Genomic DNA, 23,713 nt, shown 5'->3' with positions numbered 1-23,713 from the left:
AAAAACATAATTTTAACACCATCCACAGTACTCACTCGCTATTAGAAAAGGTAGTGTGATCAGCATTCTTACCCAAAGTCTTCCCTCAGTATCTCTGCAGTTTCCTTAGGCCAGCAGAAATTACTTTGTTCTTGTTGTTTCCTTTCTTACTGTCTGACTCCACACTCTCATGACCCCTCCTTAGAAATAAAGACTTGTTACTCTGTTGCTCAGACAAGGCAACATAGTAGATACTGTTAATACTGAGTGAGTGAAGGCTGTCTGAGTCATGGGAACTTAGTGGTTTCTTTCCAGAGGTGGGATTCCTGGCTCAGTGTGTGCGTTCATCGGGCTCGTTTTCCCACCGGTAATGCTGTGGGATGTAATGCCCACTCTCACTCATCTGGATACAAGTGCCTGCCTCTGTGGACACTTGCCAACACTGGGTGTTCTGCGTCTTTTGGTCTCTAAACCTCTCAGTGAAAAAATGGCATTTTATTTCAATTGCTAGTAATCATGTGTTTGTTGGCCATTTATTTTTTAATGATTTTCCTGCTGCTTGCAAAATATTACTCTTTTGTCTGTCTTGTACTAGAAAAATCTTTTTTCCATTTTGTCATTTGCTTTTTAATACTGTAAATTATTGGTTTTTTTTTGAAACATAAAAATTTAAAATCTTACCAGTCCACTTGATCAGTCTTTTCCTTGTATGCTTTGGCTTTTTTGTGTATGTTTATAAAGGCTGTGCCCAAGAATAGAGATTTTCTTTTTCTAGTTCCTTTATGATTTCTTATATCTAGATTTTTAATTCATGTGGATTTTTTTTTGGGGGGGGATACCTGGTATTGATCTTGCTTTTTTTTCCCCCTGTGCTAGCCAGTAGTTTATCCAGCCTGTACCAAACAGTCCATTCTCTCCCCCCACTTTTCAGATGCTACCCATATCAACTGTTAAAATCTCATATAGTCTCAAATTTATTTCTGAGCTTTCTGTTTTGTTCCATTTATCTGCCTATTTTTGTACCAGCACCAAACCATTATATTGTATTTCTACACCTAATAGTGCAAAGCTGCTGTCCTATTCTTCCTCTGCAGAGTGTTCTTGGCTGTTTTTACCAATTTATTTTTCTAGGTCAGAGGTCAGCAAACTTTCTGAAAAGGGCAGGATGGTAAATGCGACAGGCTCTGGAGGCCATTGTCACTGCTCCTCAGATGTCCTTCCGTAGTACAAAGTAGACAGTAATAACCAAGGCTTTGCTCCAGTGAAACTCATTTATAAAACAGGCTGTGGGCTGATTGGTCCTGAAGGCCTTAGTTTGCCAGCCCCTGTTCAAGATGAATTTTTGAATCATTTTGTCAAATCTTTCCATATTCTTACCTCCCTCACATATGCACAAATAGCATTTGTGTGTGTGAGTCTATGTGTGTGTGCATGTGTGTATACACACTCATAAATACTTCTCATGTATATATGTGTATATATTACATTATATATATGGAAAGAAAGGAATTTGGTTAACATGACATCATACTTACAATGATATGGGCGAAATGTGACATCTTGATAAAATAGGGTCTTTCCATCAGACAGCATCAAGCATTTATGTCTAGCACCAAAATTGTATGGTTTCTTTCATAGAGTTCCTGCCAGTTTCTGGTTAACTTTAATCTTGGCATGGTTTTTCCCTGTAGTTGTTGCTGTGATTGGGACCTCTGTGGGGGATCCCATACCTCCCCTCCCCGCCCCACCTCTTCTGTGATTCGCTAGAAGGATCACGGGACTCTGACGCACTTGCACTCAGGGCTCAGCAAGGGGGAGACCCCATCAGGTCGGGTGGAGGGATCTGTGCACAGACAGGCTCCCCATTGGTTGGCCCAGGTGTTCCCCCCTACCCCCAACCAATGCAGCACCGTAATTCCTCTGTTTCCACCTCTAGCTCTCATGTCACTTCCAGATAGCTTCCTTTTGGGTGTGCACAATGTGTTTTGCAGTCATTGGGTAGCAAATGATGCCGTGGAGGGAGACTCTGGGACAGCAGGCTGACTACGCAGACATCGGTCCCAGAATTAAATCCCATAGGCTGAAGCCTTCCTTGGGAATGGTTTCTCTCCCTGCTTCTTTATTGTAACTCTTCTCTGTCACGAATCATCAGAAGCATTCATCTTGTTCAGCTCGTTCAAATCAAAGAAGCCCCTTCATTGCCACGTGAAAAATCTTGGAAAGCCTATGGACTCTGGGTAGTAAATCTCAAGCCTTTCTTAACACAGACTTAACATAACTTGTTGGAAGACGTTGGTTCTCTTTCTACTTTGACCCTGCTTTTACCAAAAAGGCTACAAGAAACAAAGCTGCTTCTGCAGCTGGGTTTGAACAATCAGTTTCCGTACACACCGACGTGGCTGACCCAGGAGTACCCACACTCCATGCTGATTCTGTAACCTTCTCACCCTCTCTCAACTGCTATTTTTTCTCCAGTCCTCTGGCCTCCTAGAGGGTAAGGGGTGGCTGGAATTATTTCATAACCCTGAAATTCATCCAGTAAATGGCACTCGCTGCCTTTCTATGAGTGAGTCACTTGGAGTGTAAACAGAACTGAGTTCACTACTATAGGTCTGACCTTGACGTAAGTGATGTGTGCGAGCCTCCTTCCCAGGCTGTTTGGGCAGCAAAGGAATGAGCAGAGAGGCTCTGAGCCCCCTTGACAGGAACTCCCAGAGGATCCAAGCTTCCAGGTCTGTTCCTGGTGCTTCCTGTACGGCAGGGCTGTGGAGGGGAGGGGCCGGGGGGCAAGGAAAGCCCCTTCCCACTCGCAGGCTTTGCTGGGGTCTGAATGAGAGCTGGCAAGTCTTGTAACCTTCGAAACCACCTTCTCCTGGCTTATCTCAGGATTCCCTTCATCTTTGCAGGCTTCACGTCCCTTTGTCTCCCGCTGTGATGCTTCTTGAACTGCTGGCTGGTTCTTTCAGTCTTCATACTTTAACAGGGACTGTCTTGGCTTCCTGCTGTTCCATTTCAGACATCCCCGGGCCTTTTATTTATAATCCTCTTTGTATTTCAGATGGATTTCGTGCTGATAGCAGGCAGAAGTGAACAGCACCATATGTAGAACTAGGCAGGGGCCCAGCCCACTGAAGGACACAGCCAAGGCCATGTCCCATGAGTCACGTATGGACTTACAAGAACTTGAAGATGTAGGTTTAGTCATGAGTCGAAGGGGGCTGTGTTGTGACCTGGATGAGGTTTTCTCCCTAAACATAGGCCACCCTTCTCTCCTTTCCTACCATTTGAATATCTGGCCATTTACCCATAGGCACTCAGGACATACCAATTAATTTTTATATTTGCCCCAACAAAACATAATTAGGAAGGTAAGGCAGCTCCAGAAACATTACATACCTGTTTCCTAAAATGCCTACGTTTCTCCCATCTTTCCCCCACTATTTAAAATTATCCAAACTACCTCTCTTGTCATTAAGCTGAATAATTGAGGAACACTCCAGGTACAATCATGAGGGTTCAGAGACTTTGCCGAGCTTATTCTGTAGCATTTAAACATTGGCTGTAAAAAGTTCCTTGATTCCAGTACAGGGTATGGGGAAGAGCCTCTCTCCATTGGGTGTGTCCCCTACTAGTGGGGATGGTGTGAGCCTGGTGCCGGCTCCTGCCCGTGACCCCTCCCTAACAGAATGTCCCTTGGATCTATTTCAGAGTTCCCTGAAAAGAAGAGGCAGCCGGGAAACATACAAAGAAAAGAAAACCTTTAACCAGGTAAGCAGAAGGATCCTTCTCATGTTATGTCTCCTCGAGGGGCAATCACCTCATTCTGAATTGTCTCAAAAGTGCTCGTGTTGCCTTTAAAATATTCAAAGAAACATGACCTGCTCCAAAAATGGGGACTCACTCAAAACCTCCATGGGGTGAAAATGTTCACTCTAACCCACCAGCTCTTTCGTTTTGTTTCTCATACCGAGAAGCTGGTGGTTTCTTCAAGAAAGGCAAGGACAGACGGACTCTGTGAAGCATAATTTGGTGTAATTCAGGGCTCTCTGGTAGCACTCACAACTGGCGAAACATTTTCTGGCCTTCAGTCATTCACACAGTAAAACAGTACAGCTTGTGTGGTGTTGGGTCACTCATAAGGCAATGTTTTCGGTGTTGGGTTGTTTTTGTTTTTGTTTTTGTTTTAACGTGCAAGCCAAACAGTATCCAAACTGTCCTAATTGAAGGTGCAGTGTTCTTGCTGGGGGTGGTAACAGCATCGCCCTTTCCATGTACATGGTGTGTGTTCTGCAGCAATGCCTGAACTCTTCTGAACACTTGCTTTCCTGGATTCCTTTCTTGTTCTGCCCCCCCCCCCCCAATTATCATATGGTTTTGTTTATTTGTGGAGCATAAGGAATAACACAGAGGACATGGGGAAATGGAGAGGAGAAGGGAGTTGGGGGAACTCGGAGGGGGAGACACACCATGAGAGACTGTGGACTCTGAGGAACTAACTGAGGGTTTTGGAGGGGAGGAGTGTGGGGGTTGTGTGAGCCCAGGGGTGGGTGTTGTGGAGGGCATGGACTGCATGGAGCACGGGGTATGGTGCATACACAATGAACTCTGGAACACTGAAAAGAAATTTAAAAAATAAATAAGAATTTTTAAAATAATGAATGCTACTGGCATTAGGTATTGGGAGAGAGTAAAGGCAGGAGTGGGATGTCAGCTCCCTGAGCTCTTAGCACAAGTAGTAATTAGAGAGGCTCAAGAAATCTGGGTAACCGAGAGCTCCGCCGACCTGCCCATGAACTCCACACTCTATCCGCTCTGTTGCGCCTTTAGCCACTCACTGATGCCCAGAACATCCTTCAAGGAGAACCAGGCCATGGGACAGCAGGAGTGCCCAAGATTAACATTTCTGCTCTGCCCTCGCTACTCTCCTCACCTCACTTTGCCACCCACTGATAATGGGGAAATTAAAATCCGCAGTCCCGGGGCTGGGAGCTTGGACCCTCCTGGGCGTCGAGTGTGTCTCAGCTTCCTGGCTCCTGAGCAGGGCAGATCTCCCTTAAGATGGTGACCACCTCCCTATTAAGGACTGAGCCATATGGCACTGCATTCCCTGGGCGGTGGGGGGGGGGGGGGGGCCGCGGGCTGAGAAACAGGTGCCACTGCCCTCGGGAGTGTCTTGAGAATTACTCCGGGCACCGGGAATGGGTTGAATCCCCCTTCCGCCTGCGCTATCATTGAGAAAGGAGTATTCTGTCCAGCAGAGCAGTGGACCCGAGCACCTTGGAAACTGCAGGTCTGCAACCAAAACTCAAAGGAAACCGGCACCCCGGCGCAAGGTAGGAACGCGAGGAGTCAGCGCTTGGGGTGCTGGCTAGACATCAGACTTGCAAGCCAAAGAATATATACCCAGAGCGATATATTTCTGCTGCTTGACAAGGCCTTTCCGGCTGCTGGTGGTGGTGGTGGCGGTGGTGGTCCTGGTCCCACGTGCGTCCTCCCCTCTGTGCTGTGCTTGCCTTCTCTGCCTGTGGTGTGGAAAGTCTGACTGGACCGTCTGCCTTCATACTGCATTCCTGGAGCTAGCTGATGATCTCTTGAAACCAGAGCTCGATATCCTTCAGATATCCTTACGATTCAGCCTAGCCCCCTCCCCGGGAATTTTGGCAGGATTTTGGAAAGCGTGTGGTTGCCAGGTAAGATGGGGATCCCGCCTCTTGCTCCTTCTGCTGAGGCTGCGATTGCCCATCTCATGAGAAGGAGTGGCCCCCTGCCACCAGAACAGACTGAGCCCGGCTCCCTGGGCCTCCTCTCTCTGTGCCTCCTCTCTCTGCCCCTCCTCCACCCCGTCCCCCACCCCCACTCTCAGGGTTGCCACTGGCCGGCAGGCACAGCGCCCAGCTCCAGCTGCCTGGACCAGAGTGAGTGAATCTGACCCTCTCGCGAATCTGACTCCCTTGGCTCCAGAGATTGTCTTTTCTTTGGAAACCGGCTTTAGCATTGGTGGCAGGTCTGGTGTCGCGCATGGTGTTGAGTAGACGTGACAGCATGCTTGCATTGCCTTAGAATTCCTGGTGTGTGTGTAGTTTCTGTTTTTAAGGAACAAGAAGACTTTTTGGATACTTTATCAATCCTCAGGTAATCTATGAATCGGACTCTCCTTAGGGTGTGTCATAGAATCTTGCTTCTCTAACAGACTGGGGTCTAGATTCGGGAGAGCAGTTCTGGTTTTAGTCAGACTTGTGGGGAGGGTTGGGTGGGGGCGGGGGTTATGAGGTTTAGGGTTTCTAGAAATCAATGTGATGTGAGGACTCTTGGATTGCCTACCCTAAGCTGTTAGAGCTAAGCCTTTCAGAGCCTTTGGGAAGGCCGGGGTTTTGCAGGCCTCTCAGAGACGCTACCGCCTGCCTCGGTTTCTCAGTTCAGCTCGTGGGGGAAGATCCTCAGGGAAGATCACCTGAGACTCCCAGATCTTGGTCTGAGCTATGCAGATAATAGTGCCCCTTGTCCGCCCATGTCCAGCCTGGCCTCCACCTTCCAGGGCCTCAGGACTGCAGGTGTCCATGGACGGGAGGGTGGGGCATTGGTCCCAGCAGGGGGCCCTGCCCATTCCTGGGTCTGCCCAGGCCCAAGGTGGGCAGATGGTGGTGTTCTCTTGGGGCTGGCGACATTCTCTTCCATGAAGTCGGCTGCGGTCCTCAGATACAGAGGTGGATTTCTGTGCTTCAAGGTGGAGACAGAATCATTTAGGAGATATTGGACTAAGGACACACACGGGCTTTCAAGTGGAATGTTGGGGCTGAGGGCACCGCCCTGTCTCCCATCCTAGGCTCTTCACCCTCAAGCTAATCCATTTACAAAGTGTTGACAGTCTGTCTCCCCTGGTACGTCTGTTTGCTTATTTAAACTCTGTCCCATCATGTGAACGGCAGAGCCCTCTGTCTGCATTTGGATGCATCGACTTCTTGCAGATCTGTGTTTACCAAATAACTGAAAGGGTGCATTTGATCTGATTTTGAAAGTTTTAAGAAACTGGGGTCATTTAAAAGTAACGTGCCGGTTTCTGGTACATGGTGGATTCTCCGTATTCACTGAAAGAATGAACGAATCAACAAACAAGCATGCTTTTCCCTTAGTCTTAGGATTATATATAGTATGGCTTTCCTGCCCACGTGGCACTGGCTCACAGTTGGCCTTGGATTTTTCCTGGAGGCTTCCCTGCCACATCATTTATTTTTTCCTTCCGTGGGTTTGGGGTACAGGAGGGGGGATCGAGGTAAGGTAGAAGGAGGACAGTTGGGAGGCACCAAGGTGGGTATTTCTGTATCTTGCTACACGATGGCAAGTGTGCAGCCAGGACAGGGCAGAGAATGAGCCCTGTTCTCTGAGGGTGAAACCTGCCTGTAACTCTGCTGGACCTTTTGAGCACAAGGATCTGAAAGTTCACTCTTCCCCAGAGGGTTGACTTGTTCGGGAGACTGTTTTGTTTGTTTTTTTGTTTTTTAAAGATTTTGTTTATTTTTTAGAGATCACAAGTAGGCAGAGAGGCAGGCAGAGAGAGAAGAGGAAGCAGGCTCCCCACTGAGCAGAGAGCCGAATGCGGGGCTCGATCCCAGAACCCTGGGATCATGACCTGAGCCAAAGGCAGAGGCTTTAACCCACTGAGCCACCCAGGTGCCCCCCGGGAGACTGGTTTGATGCCTCTCCCTCCCCTAGGGCTGATGGGGCACAGCTACCATGTTGTTCGGTCTCTCTGCGTGGTGGGGAAGCCTTTGCCAAAGTCTTTGTCCCCACAGCAGCCTTTGGAAATTTGTAGTAGCCAGAGAGCAATGATTTCACGAAATCCGTCATTTCTCCCATTCATGAATGGGCCCAGTGAAACATTTCTGCAGACCCACAAAACTGTTAGAATGGGTCACAGGCATGGAGATCTGCCCTGGGAAGGCACAATCAGATTTCCAAATGGTCCAAAACCTGCCTTCAGGACCTCAGCCACGCAAGTATGGTTTTTTAGTGACAGTCTGCTTTGGTGACCCTACAGAGTCCTGTAGTGAGTCCAGTGAGAACCACATCTCTGGTTTTCAAACACTTAACTCTGGCCTGGGGTTTCTGAGTTTCACTTCCTGCTGTGTTAGAGCAAGTAAAGGGAGTGGAACAGGAGCGGAGGCTCTCACGTTGCCTGCCCTTGCCTGGTGAAAGGTTGGGGTAACCCAGGTGTTAGGTCTGCGACCTTTTATCCTAACTGCAAGAGCATGTACTTTCTCCACACCATGGCTTCCAAAAAGCCCCCTCCTGCCTGTCATCCCATGTCCTTGTCCTCCTGTCCTCCTTGTGATATGCATGGGGTGGAGAGACTAGGGGAGGAGTAGAGGCGAATTGCCACACCTCAGGATCTCAGCAAGTCAGTGCAGTGTCGGGTTCTGATAGGGCCTCCCCGTCCTGGTAACTCCTGTGGGCTGCTGGCTGCTTTAGATGGTGAGGTCCACACTGGAGGAAATGAATGGCAACACGTCGAGCTCACTTCTGAAGCCTGTCTGCTACCCCAGGCTTCGTGAGAGTTCCGGCATCTCTCACCAGCACTGGTGACTCGTCGGATAGACCCACACAGTAGCGAGGGACTGCTGTGTCGCTAACAGGCACCGGGTCTCATTGCTTTCTACGTCCTCTGCCGTCGTCACCTGTATCATGGGTTCCACGTGCATGTTGTTCCCAAATGAATTGTTTGGTTTCTTCGGTTTCTGAGACAAAGCCACAGGCCATAGGCCTTTGCCGTGTCTGGCCCGTGAAGGCCTGGGCTTATGATGGCATTGTCTTGGGTCCTTTGACCTGTAACTCAACATGCTAATGGAAAGATCATTGTGTGTGTGTGTGTGTGTGTGTGTGCATATGTGTGTGTTGGAGGGCGAGGTGCAAGGGAAATTTTAAGAAAATACGGACATGTGGTATTTTCAAATAACCCTTCTCTTGGGCTGTTCTCTCCCGGCAGGATGACAGTACCGATCTGAAGTGCCAGCTTCAGTTTGCCAAAGAGGAAGGCTCCCTGATGCGTAAAAAGATGGCCAAGCTGGGGAGGGAGAAAGATGCGCTGGAACAGGAGCTCCAGAAGTACAAGGCCCTGTATGGAGATGTGGACAGCCCTCTGCCCACCGGGGAAGCAGGTGGGCCACCCAGCACCAGGGAGGCGGAGCTGAAGCTGCGGCTGAAGCTGGTGGAAGAGGAGGCCAACATCCTGGGCCGGAAGATCGTGGAGCTGGAGGTGGAGAACCGGGGCCTCAAGGCGGAGATGGAGGACCTGCGGGTCCAGTATGAGCGAGAGGGTTCAGGCCGGGACCACGTGGCGAGCATCCCTACCTCACCCTTCGGCGACTCCCTGGAGTCCTCCGCGGAGCTCCGCCGGCACCTGCAGTTCGTGGAGGAGGAAGCCGAGCTGCTCCGGAGGTCCATATCCGAGATCGAAGACCACAACCGGCAGCTGACGCACGAGCTGAGCAAGTTCAAGTTTGAGCCCCGGCCGGAGCCCGGGTGGCTGGCGGAGGGCACGGGCAAGGGCGCGGGCAGCGGGGCCCCTCTGCAGGAGGAGCTCAAGTCGGCGCGGCTGCAGATCAACGAGCTGAGCGGGAAGGTGCTGAAGCTGCAGTACGAGAACCGGGTGCTGCTGTCCAATGTGCAGCGCTACGACCTGGCCGCGCACCTGGGCCCGCGCGCCCCGAGCCCCCGGGACAGCGACGCCGACAGCGACCAGGGCAAGAAGGAGAGCGATGGGGAGGAGGGCCGCCAGCCCCAGCCCAAGCGGGAGGGCCCTATCGGCGGCGAGAGCGACTCGGAGGACATGTTCGAGAAGACGTCGGGCTTCGGCAGCGGCAAGCCTTCGGAAGCGAGCGAGCCGTGCGCGGCGGAGCTCCTGCGGGCCAGGGAGGACACCGAGTGCTTGGCGAGCATAAAGCACGAGGCCGAGCGGCTGGAGCGGACCGTGGAGCGCCTCATCACGGACACCGCCGGCTTCGGCGACGACGCGGGGCTGCAGGGCAGTGGGGAGGCCTCACCGGGGGCTGACGTCCAGGGGGCAGGGGAGACGGGCGAGGGGGGCAAGAAGGAGCCCCCGCTGCTGGGGACCATCAACGCGAGGATGAAGGCTTTTAGGAAGGAGCTGCAGGCCTTCCTGGAGCAGGTGAACCGGATCGGGGACGGCCTGCGGGAGCGCCTGGAAGGCCTGTCCCCGCTGCCCCACCTCACAGAGTCTTCCAGCTTTCTCTCCACTGTGACCTCCGTGTCCCGGGACTCCCCGGTCGGGAACCTGGGGAAGGAGCTGGTCCCGGACCTGCAGGTAAGGGGGCTTCTGGCTCCGCCTCCCTGCTCCGTTTTGCTCTTCCTCCTCCTCGCTGGCATTGCTGCACTTGAACTCATTCTGCTCTCGGCTGCTTGGTTATGATTTCAAACCTGCATTGTACTAAAGCCTCAAGTGTCAACCAAACCCTTTCTATTGGTTGGGTTCTTTTTTTTTTTTTTTTTAAATTTTCTTTTACTTCTTGTTTCTTTTTCCTTTTTCCTCTTTATTTTTTTTTAACTGCGCCGCTGCTCTTGGCTTAGAGGCCCTCCCTCACGACACAAGGCTCACCCCAATGGAAGCGATAGGGATCGACGCAGTCCATCCTTTCTCCTTTTTTTTTTTTTTTTTGGTGCCTCAAACGACTGGCCATCTCGATGAAGAAGCAGAGGAGTTTAAAACAAAGTACAAACTCATTTCACAGTCAGGATACTTAGCAGACTCGCTCAGGAGCACATGCGTCCCTACCTGGGTTGATGATGGCCAGAGGGGCCCAGTGTGGGTCCGAGAGGCCCTAGGCAGCCAGGCCCACCCGCTCCCACTGGAAGATGAGCCAGAGTGGGGAGACGAGCCGGCCCGGGAAAAGGATGGCGCGGACGGAGAAGGTCGTTGCCCTCCCCGAGCCGAGGGCGAGGGCGGAGTGGAGTGGCCTTCCAAGGACTGCTTTCCTATGCATCGCCCTTGGGTGCATGACCCAGCTGCGGCCTGGATTATGGCTTTTGCTGCTCGACCACAAGCGAGGAAGGAGGAGCCTTGTTTCCGTATCCTTCGTGGGTAGCGTGCTTGCGGTCGAGTCTCTGATTCACGCATCCCCGTTGCATGTGCCGTGTAACCGGTCTTCTGCCTTCCTCCCGCTCTGTGTCTCTTGTTTGCTCTGCAGATCTCTCAGATCGCTTTTGCTCATCCTCATTGTGGGTCTGTGCTCGTCCCTCTCGTGCGGCGCTGTGTCCATTCATGCTTTTCCTCCTCCGGTGGTTTCCTTCGTCTACCTCACCCGTCTGTTTCCTTGAGCAACCCCCTCCCTGCTCCTCCCTACCCCGCTCCCCCCTCCCCGCTCCTTCGTTGTTTATTGCAAATTAAAGACAAAACAAATCCGAATCCCTCCCCTGCACCTGACAGTCCAAACTGAGAGGTCAGCTGGAGTGGCAGCCGGGGCAGGAGCACGGGGACGAGCCAGAGCCTCTGCACCGCCGGGCCGACGGGGACGCCGGGAGCTGCCGGCTGGGAGGCCAGAGCTGCTTCAGTCTCGAGGTCAGCAACCACCTGGCCCCACTGGCCAGCAACCCCCGCCCTTCCACCCCTCCTTCGGCTGTGTGGTCGTGTGATGTTTCCTGCCTGGGTCCAGGGCCCTTAAGGGACGTGGTGGGCAGGTGCGGAACCAGGAGGGACTCCCCGCAAAATCAGAATCCATTGCATGCGACTGGAATGGGAGGGTCCACACAGCGTGAAGGCGGGCAGACCGCCAGCTCCTTTGTCCGACAAGCATCGTCCTGCCTGTGGACGCTTGGAAACTCAGCAAGGCCCAGGGGACTGATCTGTGAGTGTTCTGTAGCTTCATGTCAAACAGGAAAGAAAACAGGCATGAAAGCCAAGCACTGTCTTTGCTGGGCTGGAGGGAACTGTCCTTCCCTGTGTCTCATGTGGCCTGTCCTGTAGTTTCTGGTGGCAGGGCTCCAGCCAATGGGCAGAATCAGGGAGTGCACTACCGACCTGGGGGTTCTCTGTTGCCATAGCATCCTCTTGGTAGCAAAACTCCCGACCCCCATCGAGGCTACCAGAGATATTCCATCATATGAAACAGGGGTCGGCAATCCTGTCGGTGGAAGCTCTTCCTGGCAAGTAATTCCACCTGTGACAGAGAGACAGGTGTCCCCAAGGAATGAATTCCTCTCTCTGATGCTGCTCGTCAAGGCAGGTTAGTGCAGGGCTAGAGTACCATGTTCCACACTAGACAAGGTCTGGCTGAAATTCTTAATTCATCAGTCCCAGTAGGGGTGTTACTGCTCAGCTCCAACCAATCCTGGTGACGGCAGGGGCGACAAAGACAGGGGACTCACTCCTGGAAGCACACTGAGCTCACTCAGCAGAAAAGTCGGGCGTTTGACTAGGAAGTGATGCTCGCCGAGGCTCTTGGGGTAGAGCCACGTCCTTTCAGCTCAACCTGCGGCCAATGCTGGGATGAGCTGTGGGTCCCTTGGTCCCAGTTGGGCACATGGGACTCCTGGTTCACCCAGACCTGAGTTCCCAGATGTCCAGCGTGGGCTTTTCCTCTGTCCTGTGGGAGAGTAGGTCACATCTCTACCCTCATTGATTTGGGCACACAGTGACCTGAAAACTGCCCTCAAAGCTTATGTAAAAGCATATGTGGATTTAGGGATTGGTGTGTCTTATAACCTGTGAAACTTCTGCAGGAAACCCCGGTGATCAGCCTGTGCCCCACACAGGGGCTTCGTCTGAGAATGCTGGTTGCTTGGGCAGTAGCAAGCTCGCAGTTATGCACATTTCAAAACCAGTGAATGATTCGTTCCCAGGGAGACACATTTCCTAGTCTTCAGTGAATACCGCACCCCTAGCTCTTTCTAGCAGGGAGGCCACACTGTGCTGAAATCCATTCTTGCCCTGGGCTTGAGCCCAGTTCTGTCCATTACTGGCTCTGTTTCTCAAGCATATCTCAGCCTCTGTTTTTGTATCTGTGATATGGGAAGAAAAATACTGTCCTAGCTACCTCCTGTGATTATATGTGGATGATTCTCAAAGCCGGGGAACTGTTGGCTGAGAAAGTAGCATGAACAGTGCTAAGTGCTGTGGGAAAGTAATAATAAGGAGTAATTGACTAATAATAAGGAGGGGAAAGGTGTCCTGCCACTGAAGGCTGCCAGGAGGGAAGGGATGTCACAGCTCCCCTAGTTCTGGAACCAGTTTCCTCTGCCCACTGTAGCCCTTTCTCATCTTCCCCTGGCTGCTTCCCGATCTGCACAGGCATGGCTCCGGCTGAACATGGCAGCCCCATTCTCCAGGATAACAGTTTTAGGCTAACTGCTGCTTCCCTCCCATATGTTCATTGCTCAAGGCGTGTTACACGTCGCCTTGTTTAGCTAAACGCTGATAAGCTGTTGTTTAACACTGGGGTGTTGATAAGTTTCCCCGTTGCCTGCCACATACACACATGGCATCGCATACCTTCAGAAACCATTGACTTGGGAAAGAGAAACCTAGTTCATTCACTCAGACTGAGTGTTCTGGGAAAATACACCTCCCTGAGAAGTAGATCAGCAGAGCTGGCCAGTGCCATGGGGTGACTTGGGATCACTGCACAGTATAGCTCAGAAGGGAATGTCAGGTCTTCAGGCAAATTCCCCCCTTCCGTGCAGGAGAAAACCAGCTTTCTTGCCATGCTGTGTCACCTCCTTTAAACATCTTCAGTTTCCTTTAATTTTACAGAGTTTGATGAGAAAGCTAAAAAGCTCACGGTGAAAGGCAAGGCCCAGAGAGCATCATTTCCTAAGAGGGGGCTAGTATCCATTGGGACTGAAACATCCTTTGTTCTGACTTTTTTATCCCTTAAGGCATTTCACACAGAAGACTCAATTATGTAGGCAAACATGTTCTATTTTTAAAAAAAATTTTTAAAAAGATAAGACGTATTCTAGAATCACTTGGACAGCTCTGTAGTTTTTCCTTTTATGATAGAAGCCCAGCATAAACCCCTTGGAGGTCTTAGAGGAGCTGCTCAGTCCCTGGGGTGGGTGTCCCCTGCTTAGTTTGGTCTTCCAGTATTACATGGGGGTTAAAGAACTGGACAATGGACAATGCTAGAGGCAGAACTCGTAAAAGCCTCTTAATGAAAACATCTTCAGATCCGTTGCCCAAAACTTTCCAATGAAGCTGTCATGAAACGGAGCACAGAGCTCCCCTGCGTTGAGCGGGGCAGCCCGACGTAGAAGGAGCTCCCGATGGAGCCTCGTGCACACAGCCTGACACCCTAGAGCACCCTGTAACTGCAGAAAAGGTGAACTCGGACTCTTTCATCCAGAATGGGCCCACGACTGAAGCCAATGTACCTCGAGTAGTGTTCTTCCTTCTCTTACATTGCCCTTGAAGTTACTAATTGTCTGTGCAAGCTGATTCATACTCTGCAAGTGTGAATTTTCTTTAGCTCTGTTCTGAATTCTTGGGAGTGGGGAGCCGAAAGGACGCCTAGTATCAACAGCTTCAAAGAGGAAAAAAACTTTCTGAATTCGAGCTGAAGTTTTAACAAAGGATCAATTTCTCAAGTTCCATTTGTGAAATGCCCTCTCTGAAATCTGTGTAGATTTTCGTGTTTAGGGTAAGAGGAGAGAAGGCGTATTCTTACTTTGGACGATTTGGGTGTTTGGGCTGGGTTAAGCCACTACTCGCAGTACTAGCACTGGTAAGAGCAAGCACACCAAGAAGGAGAAAAGGAAAAACCACCTTCGAACAGGGGAGCATTTCAGGAGGTGACGTATCTGTGCAGCAGAAGGCCTGCTGCTTGGGACACACGTACATCTTCAGGAGCGAAGGGAATATCCACACCCAGCACTCTTAAAACAGGAAGAGGCAGAACAAGCTGAAGTCAGAAGGCACTAGAACCCACTAACCCATTAATGTAAGCACACCAAAATTAGCTCAGAGGTTAAAAAAAAAAAAAAAACCAGACTTCAGAAGGACAGATATTTCTGGTGCCTATTCATCTGAGTAGATGTTCGCTAGATGCTCCTGCCGTGCACCAGATTTCTTCCCTGACTTTGCTCCCTGCAGGTCCTGACAAATCTGCTGAGAGATTCCGACTTGTTAAGAGAGAGCAGTGTGTAGAATACGCAGCTTGGAATGTGCGGGGCGCCTTAAAAATAGTTCTGAATGAGAAGTGGCCAAGCATGGGCCCTGGTCACGTTTCAGATATAAATGATACCGAGCCCATACCCAGAGGATTGAATTTCTAGATCAGAAATTTCAAAGAGCTCTCTTCCCGAGCTCCTCCTTTGATCCCTTAATCAACGACATACACGAAGCATTTGGGACCCCTCATGCCCCAGCTGTGAAATACCAGCCGTGGTAAAATGATGTGGGGTTTTATGCCAAGTATGTGTACACGGGCGTTGACCTCCTCTACGGCTTTTGGAAGAAGCAGTTACAAAACTGGCCAGAACAAAATGGAACTCACCAGAAAATGAAGTCCTGGGGATAGAGGTAGAATAGAGTCCTGTTATTTAAGGAGCATTGCTAATAGCGACTATAATGAAAAGCACTCCTGTTTTTGCTTCGAGATAATGCAGGCGACTTCTTAAGTGTGGAAAGTGATCTATAAGCCACTTTCTCTGAAGAGGTCCAGAAATTCCCATGGTAAAGTGGTGTGGGACTCAGCCACCTGGGGAAAGCACGAGTGGTGGCATTCAGTACATTGCCAGGGAAGGTGGTTGTGACATCGAGCTCGCTACGTCTCCACAGCCTTGGGATCAAGTAAGGATGGTATTTGTTGCAATAGACTGCCTTACGTAGAGAGAGGTCAAGGCGAATTTGATGTACAATCAGAATCTTAGGTAAGTGGGCCAAGGAAGGCTTTTAGAATCAACCCTTTGGGAATTTGGTAATGAAGGGAAGTATCTATTTTCTAGAGGACATCTATGTGTCATGTGAACACTTGGTCCTAATGTATGTGGTTGGATGCAATTGTGTGGCCGTGGAATAATTCTGGACAGAAACTTGGACTGTAGCATGTTCGTATTTTGTTTTTTGTAACACTGGAGTGACGGCATCCCAGCTAGGAACACTGAACTTGCCTGAGGGGTTTTAAGATTCCATCAGCAAAAATGGACAGTAAAATAAAACTTGTAGCAGATGAGGAAGTTTCTGTTGTTGACACATTTCCACGGGTGACAGGGAGCCACTGTAGGTAAACCAGATGCCCCAGATGAATGACTTCGTAGGACTTCAAGGGTCCTTTTCATCTTCAAGGTGAGCCTTTGAAGTTGTGGTTCCAATAGAGGGACACATTTTTAAATCAGTGCTTAGGTATGAGGCTCATAGATTTGTTTAAAATAAAAAACAGTTTATCTACATTATTCATTAAGATTTAAGCCAAACTAACTCGTTTGGTTTCATGTATAGAAACTAAATTAACACGTCTTTGGTTTTCTTGAAAGTTAGGCTTAATTAGGATGCCTTTTTCTTTCTTTTTTAAAATTATTTTTATTTATTTATTTGACAGAGACACAGTGAGAGAGGGCACACAAGCAGGGGGAGTGGGAGAGGGAGAAGCAGGCTTCCTGTGGAGCAGGGAGCCCGATGTGGGGCTTGGTCCCAGGACCCTGGGACCATGACCTGAGCCGAAGGCAGACACGTAACAACTGAGTCACCCAGGTACCCCTGGGATGCCCTTTTCAACATCTCTGCATATGGAGGATTCTTGGACTAGTAGGAGATGTATCCAAATATGGAGGATTTTTATATCTTAAATGTACAGAATAATGAGTAGCCAAAAAAAGTAAAACTGGGAAGAAAGTAGCCTGAGGCACATAAAGACACTTCTGTGCAAAGTGGGACACCCCAGGAGGGCAGGAATTTGGGGCAGCTTTATGTACTCATAAATCCTTAGTATAGTTCCGAGTACTATAGGTGCTCAATAAATACTTATTGAATAAAGTGCTGCCTAATAAAAGATGTCTCTTTAAATAGGTAGCTGAATTCTCCCCCAGATTTAGGAAAATCTTCAGGGGTTGGGATTGGTTTGAGAAGGGAACATCAGAGCAGCAGTGTCTGTGGCTTTTAGGAGCAGGTTAGGGGGAGAGTTGCCAGAATTGGGAACCCAGAGCCTTAGGCATTAACAGCTGCACAGGAACAGGACATAGGGCCTTGGGCCCAAGACAGGTGGAGAGAGCAATGACCCAGGGCCTCCAGGGGCTGCACACTGTGTAAGCCTCAGCTGGAGAGATGTCTGCCTATTGGTAGAGGGAAGCTTGTCTACCAGCCTGAAGTCTCCCCCTACATAACCATACCGGACAGTCAGCCTCACCGGGATCAGACTTTGAACTGATGTTACCTATTGGCTAGGAGTCCCCAAGGGAAGGAGAATTGGTGTTCTGTCACTGGCTTCTGGGAACACAAATCCGTCCTGGAGGCCCATCCTTAACCCAGGTTACATACAAGATCATAGCTAATCCCCACTGAAGATGAGCTCACAGTGCAAAACCGCAAACACACAAGCCCAAAACACGCTTCTGGAGCAAGAGCTAGCTGATGGCCAACTGCAGGATTCTACTCCCAGATACGCCTTGAGATTCTTCTAGAACATCAGAGATGACAAATTAGGTGTGTTCACAACCTCGAAAGGCAGGCAAACAGGAGAAAAGATTAAGTCATTACTGTAAAAGACCATACATTCTAAAAAACAATAAAGTAGTTCTCTTAAAAATGAGAAACTAGTCCTTGGCATAAGTTTAATGTGGGGAGAAATGCCTCTTTTCAGCGAGAACTGGAAGCCCAGCCTAGTAAATATAAAAGTCTATAGTAATCATCTCTAGTAACAAGCAACTCCAAGAGGCATGATGGTCCTCAGTAGTTCCTGATTTCTTGAAAGTAGGATGAACCTGAAATATCTAGCTTCCCGAAATGTTACCTAAAAGTTGGCAAATCCCCAGCATCTCTGATTTTCTGTCGTCATCCTTTTTCCTGTAAACTCTTGATCATCCCTTGTGCTAAAGGAGGAGATCTGCACTTCCCTCCATTCCCCTCCGTTTCCTGTTCTTGGGGCATGATATTTGGTCCCAACAACCCAGGTCACAGCCATTTAGGATGAGCGAACAGTATCCTCTGTGAGAAAGGACAGATTAGCTCATCAGAATGAACCAGTAGGTTCTATTTTAATTGCAACAATCCACTCTAGTTCCTGGATTTATGAACCCCTGCCTTCAAGCAACATAAACCAAGTGGGTAAAACGTCATGCTTTGATTTTAGTAATGCCTGAGAATTTTAAATATAACTGTTTCCGTTTCTTAAAAAATACACTTTACTTAAAACATAATAGCCCCTACTTCTTGATCATTGCCATTTGGACATAAAAGGCACAAAAGACAGGCTTTTACCAAGAGGTAGAGTTTACCAGTAAAGGGCATGAAGAAGGATTCCTTTAGCTATTTTTAACCCAAAATGTAATAAGCAGATCTTTGTGCAGTTCCTCTTAGGCAATGTGTACAACTCAAAAGAGGTTTCTGGTCCCCAAAGGCACCCCACCCCACTTATCCCGGGTGCTCAGAGGAAACAAAGGCACTCTTGACAGGGCAGGAAAATCTCTGCAAGGAAAGCCTCGGAGCAAATGAATGCTGCAACCTGGAATGAACTCAGGCAGTGAATCTTAAAGACCAACTTGTGTGAGCTGGTCATTGCCACCCCTGGCTCGGCCTGGGTGGCGGGGACGGTGGTAGCCCACGTTCGGGCGACAGGCACCGCTAAGCACCTGTCTCCCAGGTGGGAGCTGAGGACGGCCGGGGTTGCCCATCACAGACAACCCCAGGGCCCTGAGTTGCCGCTGAACTCACTCCACTGCTACAGCGCCCGCCCATGCTGTGTCGCTCCGTGTGTGTCCCTGGCTTGTGCAGATGTCTGTCCTGCGTCTTCCCGTCAGGCAGAGTTCTCGATTCCACTAAACCCCTTCCTTTATCCCACCGATCAGCTCAGGGGCCCCCCTGTTTTACCTGAACAGAGTGTATCGCTAGAGGAGCTGCAGGGTCAGCTTACGCGGGCGACCAGACTGCATCAAGAGGAGACAGAGAAATTTACAAACAAGATTCGGAAGGTAAATATGTAACACAATTTCAGCACAACCAGGGCTCTGAGCGCAGAGCCCCCTGGAGACAGGTGACAGGATGTATTTGAAAGAGCGTTGTCTGTCACTCGCAGGCTCCTGGACTCCTGGATCCGGTTGAGCTGCCCTGAGGACATCTCATGAAGACAGCTGTCCATCTTCCTCCTCTAAAACATGCTTTTCACTATTTATGTTGTGGTCTCAGGAAGTTCTTCCTAACATCTGACCTATGTAGCCGTAGCCAGCAAAGGAGCATCACAGAGGGCCTTAACACACCTGGACAGGAAAGGGTGTCCATAATAATCATAATAATCAGATTTGTAAGCTTTCCCAATGTTAGGTAAATTTTCTGAGAGAAATACCAGACCCACCCTCAACGGTTGTCTTCAGAAAACTGCCATTGATTGAGCTGCAGCCTTATTAACTCTCCTCGCTTAGTTACTGGCTAATTATCCATGATCTGTTAAATCAGAGTTGTTAAATCCAGAATCTGTTAATTCCCAGAGTTGCTAGGAGAAGGGAGTCACAGACACGAGCCCTCACTTCCTAAATAATTTAACTTTTTTTTTTTTTTCCCTGCACCAAAAGTTTATCCCTGGAAGTGAGTTTATCCCTGGAGATGCTAAGAGCAAAATAGCAGGGTCCCAGGTATGATAGTACTTGGGTTCAAGACAAAGGAGTGTATTGAAGACAAGACTTGCCCCCCTCCCGGCTCATCCTGCTCTTGTGCCCACCGGGAAGAGAACCCACGGTGGGACTCTGAGGGCTGCCGAGATGGGGAATGAAATCACCACTATGTTTGTGTTCTCCCAGCTTGCAGTGCAGGAAAGATCTGGTGTTTTGACAGTGACCACGCCAGTCTCTGTGCACAGCCGGGGTCTTCCCAGAGCTGCCCCTCCCTCTTCACTGGCATTAACACATTAGGATGGTGTCGACCACAGGCAGCCGTAGTCACAGCTCCATGGGTTTTGGAGCACTAATGGAGTCCTTTAGGAAAATAAGACAAAACAAAACTCAAAGCCTTGGTGTTTGGCCAAGAGGGAGTGTTAAATTGGGAGAGGACAGCTGATAACTACAAGGCTGGCATTAGAATCCTACCCCACCCCCACCCCCAGTCTGTGGAACAGAAAGCTTTCATTTAGCTACTATTGATATTATTTTTGTGCCCTTCTCTGTGCAATAAGATTCTATTCACACCCCTTTGCTTAGTCATTACCGACATAGTCATTGTTTATTGCTTGGAAGAGCGCCTGTACCCATGTTGAAAAGCAGGAACTGAGCATAGAAATGGAAAACACTTCTTTTTCAGCAATGCTTTATTTCCCTAAGAGTTACTTGTAGCCAATGAGAATGTGGAATGCTAAGTGTGGAAGGAGGTTCTCAGCATACTTTCCTGTTTGCTCCCCACCATCTGTGGCCGAGGACCTTGCCTCCAGGACAATCCCTGCTCCCCCATCCGCCCACCTCGCTCTCCCGCTCTCTGTGGGCCTTTCCATCAGCTTGCTTTCTCCTGTCTTCTGAGGGTGGTGCACACTAGAAGGCTTAGGAAACCAAGGAGAAGGGTTTCCACTTAACCTCCCCCCCACCCCCGCTTCCAATTGCAGTGTGCCTTTTGCAGGCCCACAAACAGAGGGCAAAGGGAATGGGCATGGAAGTCCGCTGTGAGCCGTCCATCCGAGAAACGATTTTCCTGAAGCTTAGAGACCTCCAAAAAACACCACGGGAGACTTGACAAGGAGAACTGACGATAGCACCTTGGTTTGAAATAGCGTTCCCTTCCGAATCGGAAAACCCTTGAGGTTTCCTAAATAGTACACCTCTCAAGGAGTTTCCTGGGCTTTGGGGGAGTCTGTGTTTCCCGTCCCAGGGGCAACTTGATCAAAACTTGGTTTGGTGTTGCGGCACATTGGAATAGCTGCCTTCACACTCGTGTCTCTCTTTCCATTCAAGATGGAGGAGGAGCACCTCTATGCCTTAAGGTGGAAAGAACTAGAAATGCACAGCCTGGCTTTGCAAAACACCCTCCATGAGCGAACCTGGAGTGACGAGAGGAATCTGATGCAGCAGGAGCTCCGGTCCTTGAAGCAGAACATTTTCCTGTTCTATGTCAAACTCCGGTGGCTGCTGAAGCATTGGAGGCAAGGGAAGCAGATGGAGGAGGAAGGCGAGGACTTCACTGAGGTAACCCTCCCCTGCAGCCCCCACGGAGAGTTCATTTTATTTGTGTCCGTTTTGTTCTTGACCCCCGGGCCCTGCTGTCCCTCTACCCCCCTACACACAAAGTCACATTCTGTTACTTAGGATGATTTTATCAAGCCCAATCCAGGCACGGGAAATGCAACATGTTGTCCAGTTCTACATTAGACCAAGAATTCTGTGCTGTCCCCTGGCCTCGTTGTCAGAGCCCTTGTCTCGAACTCCACTGTGCTGCGAAGCTGTGTGGCCATTTTTCCCCTTGCTGACCTTTGAAGTCATGCGCATTGTCACCCTGAGGTCCTGTGTGTCTCTTGAGAAGCCTTGCTGGTTTGTCAGACTGAGTTCTGAATCTTTCTGTCTCCTTTCCGTTTTGGTTTTTTGTTCCTAAATGCTAGAGCCCGTTCTGCCCATGTGGTTTGATAAGGGTCTCTGCTCTGCTCCAGATGGGTCTGCGTTTTGCCACCTCTGACATTTGCATACGTGCCCCGCCCCCCTTCTGCCTGCACTCCCAGATTCATCACAGAAATAGCAAAGAGTCATTTGCTTTCTGGTTGATTCTGACTGATTCAGTCCCTGTGGCCTTTAGCCCTGTGGGCTCCTTCGGGCCTTGCCTTCTGGCCACTGCCATGGGGTGTGCACTGGGCAGCCACACCCCTGGCTCCTTTGTCTGCTGCTTCAGGGCCTCGTGAATATTGGTTTCCTCTTAGCCCCCACAGAGTTTTCATCTGCTTTTCACTGTACGTAATTTTAAGTCATCCTAGGAAGGGGCAGATACCGTTGTTTCTTTCTTCAGGGAGGAAAGTCCTCCCAAATTAATTCAGCCTGCTTCCAGATAACCTTGACATTGAAAACCACCTTTGCGCAAAGCCTAGAAGTGGTTGTAAAGTTCACTGCTGATCAGCGCTTTGGAGTTCCTCCTTCTCCAGCTTATAATACCGTACCAGTCATCAATACTGATTTATAAATAATAAAACTTTTCATTATCAAAATAAGTTACAGTCAAATTTCCGATCTTTTCTGACCGATTGCATATCCACAGTGTGCTGTTTCCGTGAAGAAAGTGGCCAGTGAATGAAATGGGCTAACTGAGCATGTTCAGGAAAGGGCTGAGAAGTCAAGACATGATAACCCATAAAGGGGAGAATTACCCTCAAGCAATAAACCAGGCTGCAAGCAAAGGGGTTGGGTAGAGCTGTGACTGTTGTCTCCTGCTGTTTTCAGAGCGAGCATCCAGAGACCCTCCCTAGGCTCGGTGAGCTTGGAGTTCAGGGGGAGCCCAAGGGGGACAGCCCAGACCGAGATGACAACAGTCCAGGCTGCGGCTTTTCGATGGGAGAGCATTCTGCACACCCCGCGGTGCAAACGGGTGACCACGGATCGAGGCTGCAGCCTACACATGGGGGACAGCTCCACAGGCAGGTGGGTGCCAAGGTTCCAGCTCCTCATGTGACCCACACCTGAGAATAGACTCCTAGCCTACGTCTGGGTCATCGTACTTTATGTGCTGTGTTCTGGGGAGCGGAAAACACTGAGCGCCTGTGGTGGCCTGTCACTGTGCTTGTGCTAGAAATCATATCATTAAGGCTTTATTTCAGCATCAGCCCATTGGTCCATTTGCCTTACACATGTCAATAAGGGGCATGGTAGGATCCGATCAATTGGAAGGGCCGGCAAATGTACCTGAGAAGGAGAAGGGGGACTTATAGAGTGGTGTGTAGAAGGATCTGTGACTTCAGAAAGGCTGACTGTTCTTCCACGAAAGAGACTTTACCGGGGGCAGCACCCTCCTCGGGGCCAGAACAAGAAGGTACAGGGGCTCTTTTTGTTGATGTTTGGCTGAATGGATATCGGCAGCCTCACGAATTAGGCAACCTCTTGCATAAGGAGGAAAGAAAAAGTATTTTTTTTTTAATCCCAAACATGTATAAAGTGTTTCAAGTTCTTTTTGGGCCACTCGAAAAAAAAATTTTTTTTTGATGACACTTAGAAAAACGGAAAAGCGTATATGGAGATGGGATTTCAGTGCATAATATGAAATCATTATGAATACCAAATGTCACATTTATTAATTATTAAGCAGATAGCCCCTGCTTAATCAGCCAGAAGATACTATTGATGCCGCCCATTACAAAACAGCAGCTGTGTCGGCTTTGGCGTGCTGAGAGACCCTGGGAAGTACCCAGTGTTAAAGCTTCCTTCCTCGCAGCCTTCCTGGTCTGAGTCTTTTCCAATCCTGTGTTGCTTCTTTGAGGGTTCTGCAGGGCAGAGCCAGAAGCCCCAAGCCCTAGACTCTTGGCTCTGGCAGGGAGGGGCAGGTGCGGGTGGGCCCGAAGTGCACAGTGACCCGGGGTGGGGCGGTGTGGCTCCCGGACCACAGACATTTCTGGCCACGCCCTGCGTG

At 49.7% G+C, this 23,713-nt stretch overlaps 1 protein-coding gene across 8 annotated transcripts in view; it reads left to right on the top strand.

The window, feature by feature from the left end:
* The window catches only part of MTCL1 (microtubule crosslinking factor 1), a 124,186-nt gene that overhangs the window by 69,847 nt on the left and 30,626 nt on the right, over positions 1-23,713 (top strand). For 2 of the 8 annotated variants that reach the window (XM_059409202.1, XM_059409206.1), the window contains exons 4-10: positions 3,688-3,747; positions 5,235-5,312; positions 8,960-10,297; positions 11,417-11,548; positions 19,015-19,107; positions 21,067-21,297; positions 22,534-22,731. In XM_059409202.1, the coding sequence (XP_059265185.1) occupies positions 3,688-3,747; positions 5,235-5,312; positions 8,960-10,297; positions 11,417-11,548; positions 19,015-19,107; positions 21,067-21,297; positions 22,534-22,731 (2,130 nt within the window). The remainder of the gene's footprint in view (positions 1-3,687; positions 3,748-5,234; positions 5,313-8,959; positions 10,298-11,416; positions 11,549-19,014; positions 19,108-21,066; positions 21,298-22,533; positions 22,732-23,713) is intronic. The other 6 variants (XM_059409204.1, XM_059409209.1, XM_059409207.1 and 3 more) reach the window with 4 other exon arrangements.

The sequence above is a fragment of the Mustela nigripes genome, chromosome 8 (assembly GCF_022355385.1).
Source record: "Mustela nigripes isolate SB6536 chromosome 8, MUSNIG.SB6536, whole genome shotgun sequence".
NCBI classification, from domain to species: domain Eukaryota; kingdom Metazoa; phylum Chordata; class Mammalia; order Carnivora; family Mustelidae; genus Mustela; species Mustela nigripes.
The sequence above is the reverse complement of the archived record's forward strand: the minus strand, read 5'-3'. Positions and strand labels throughout refer to the sequence as shown.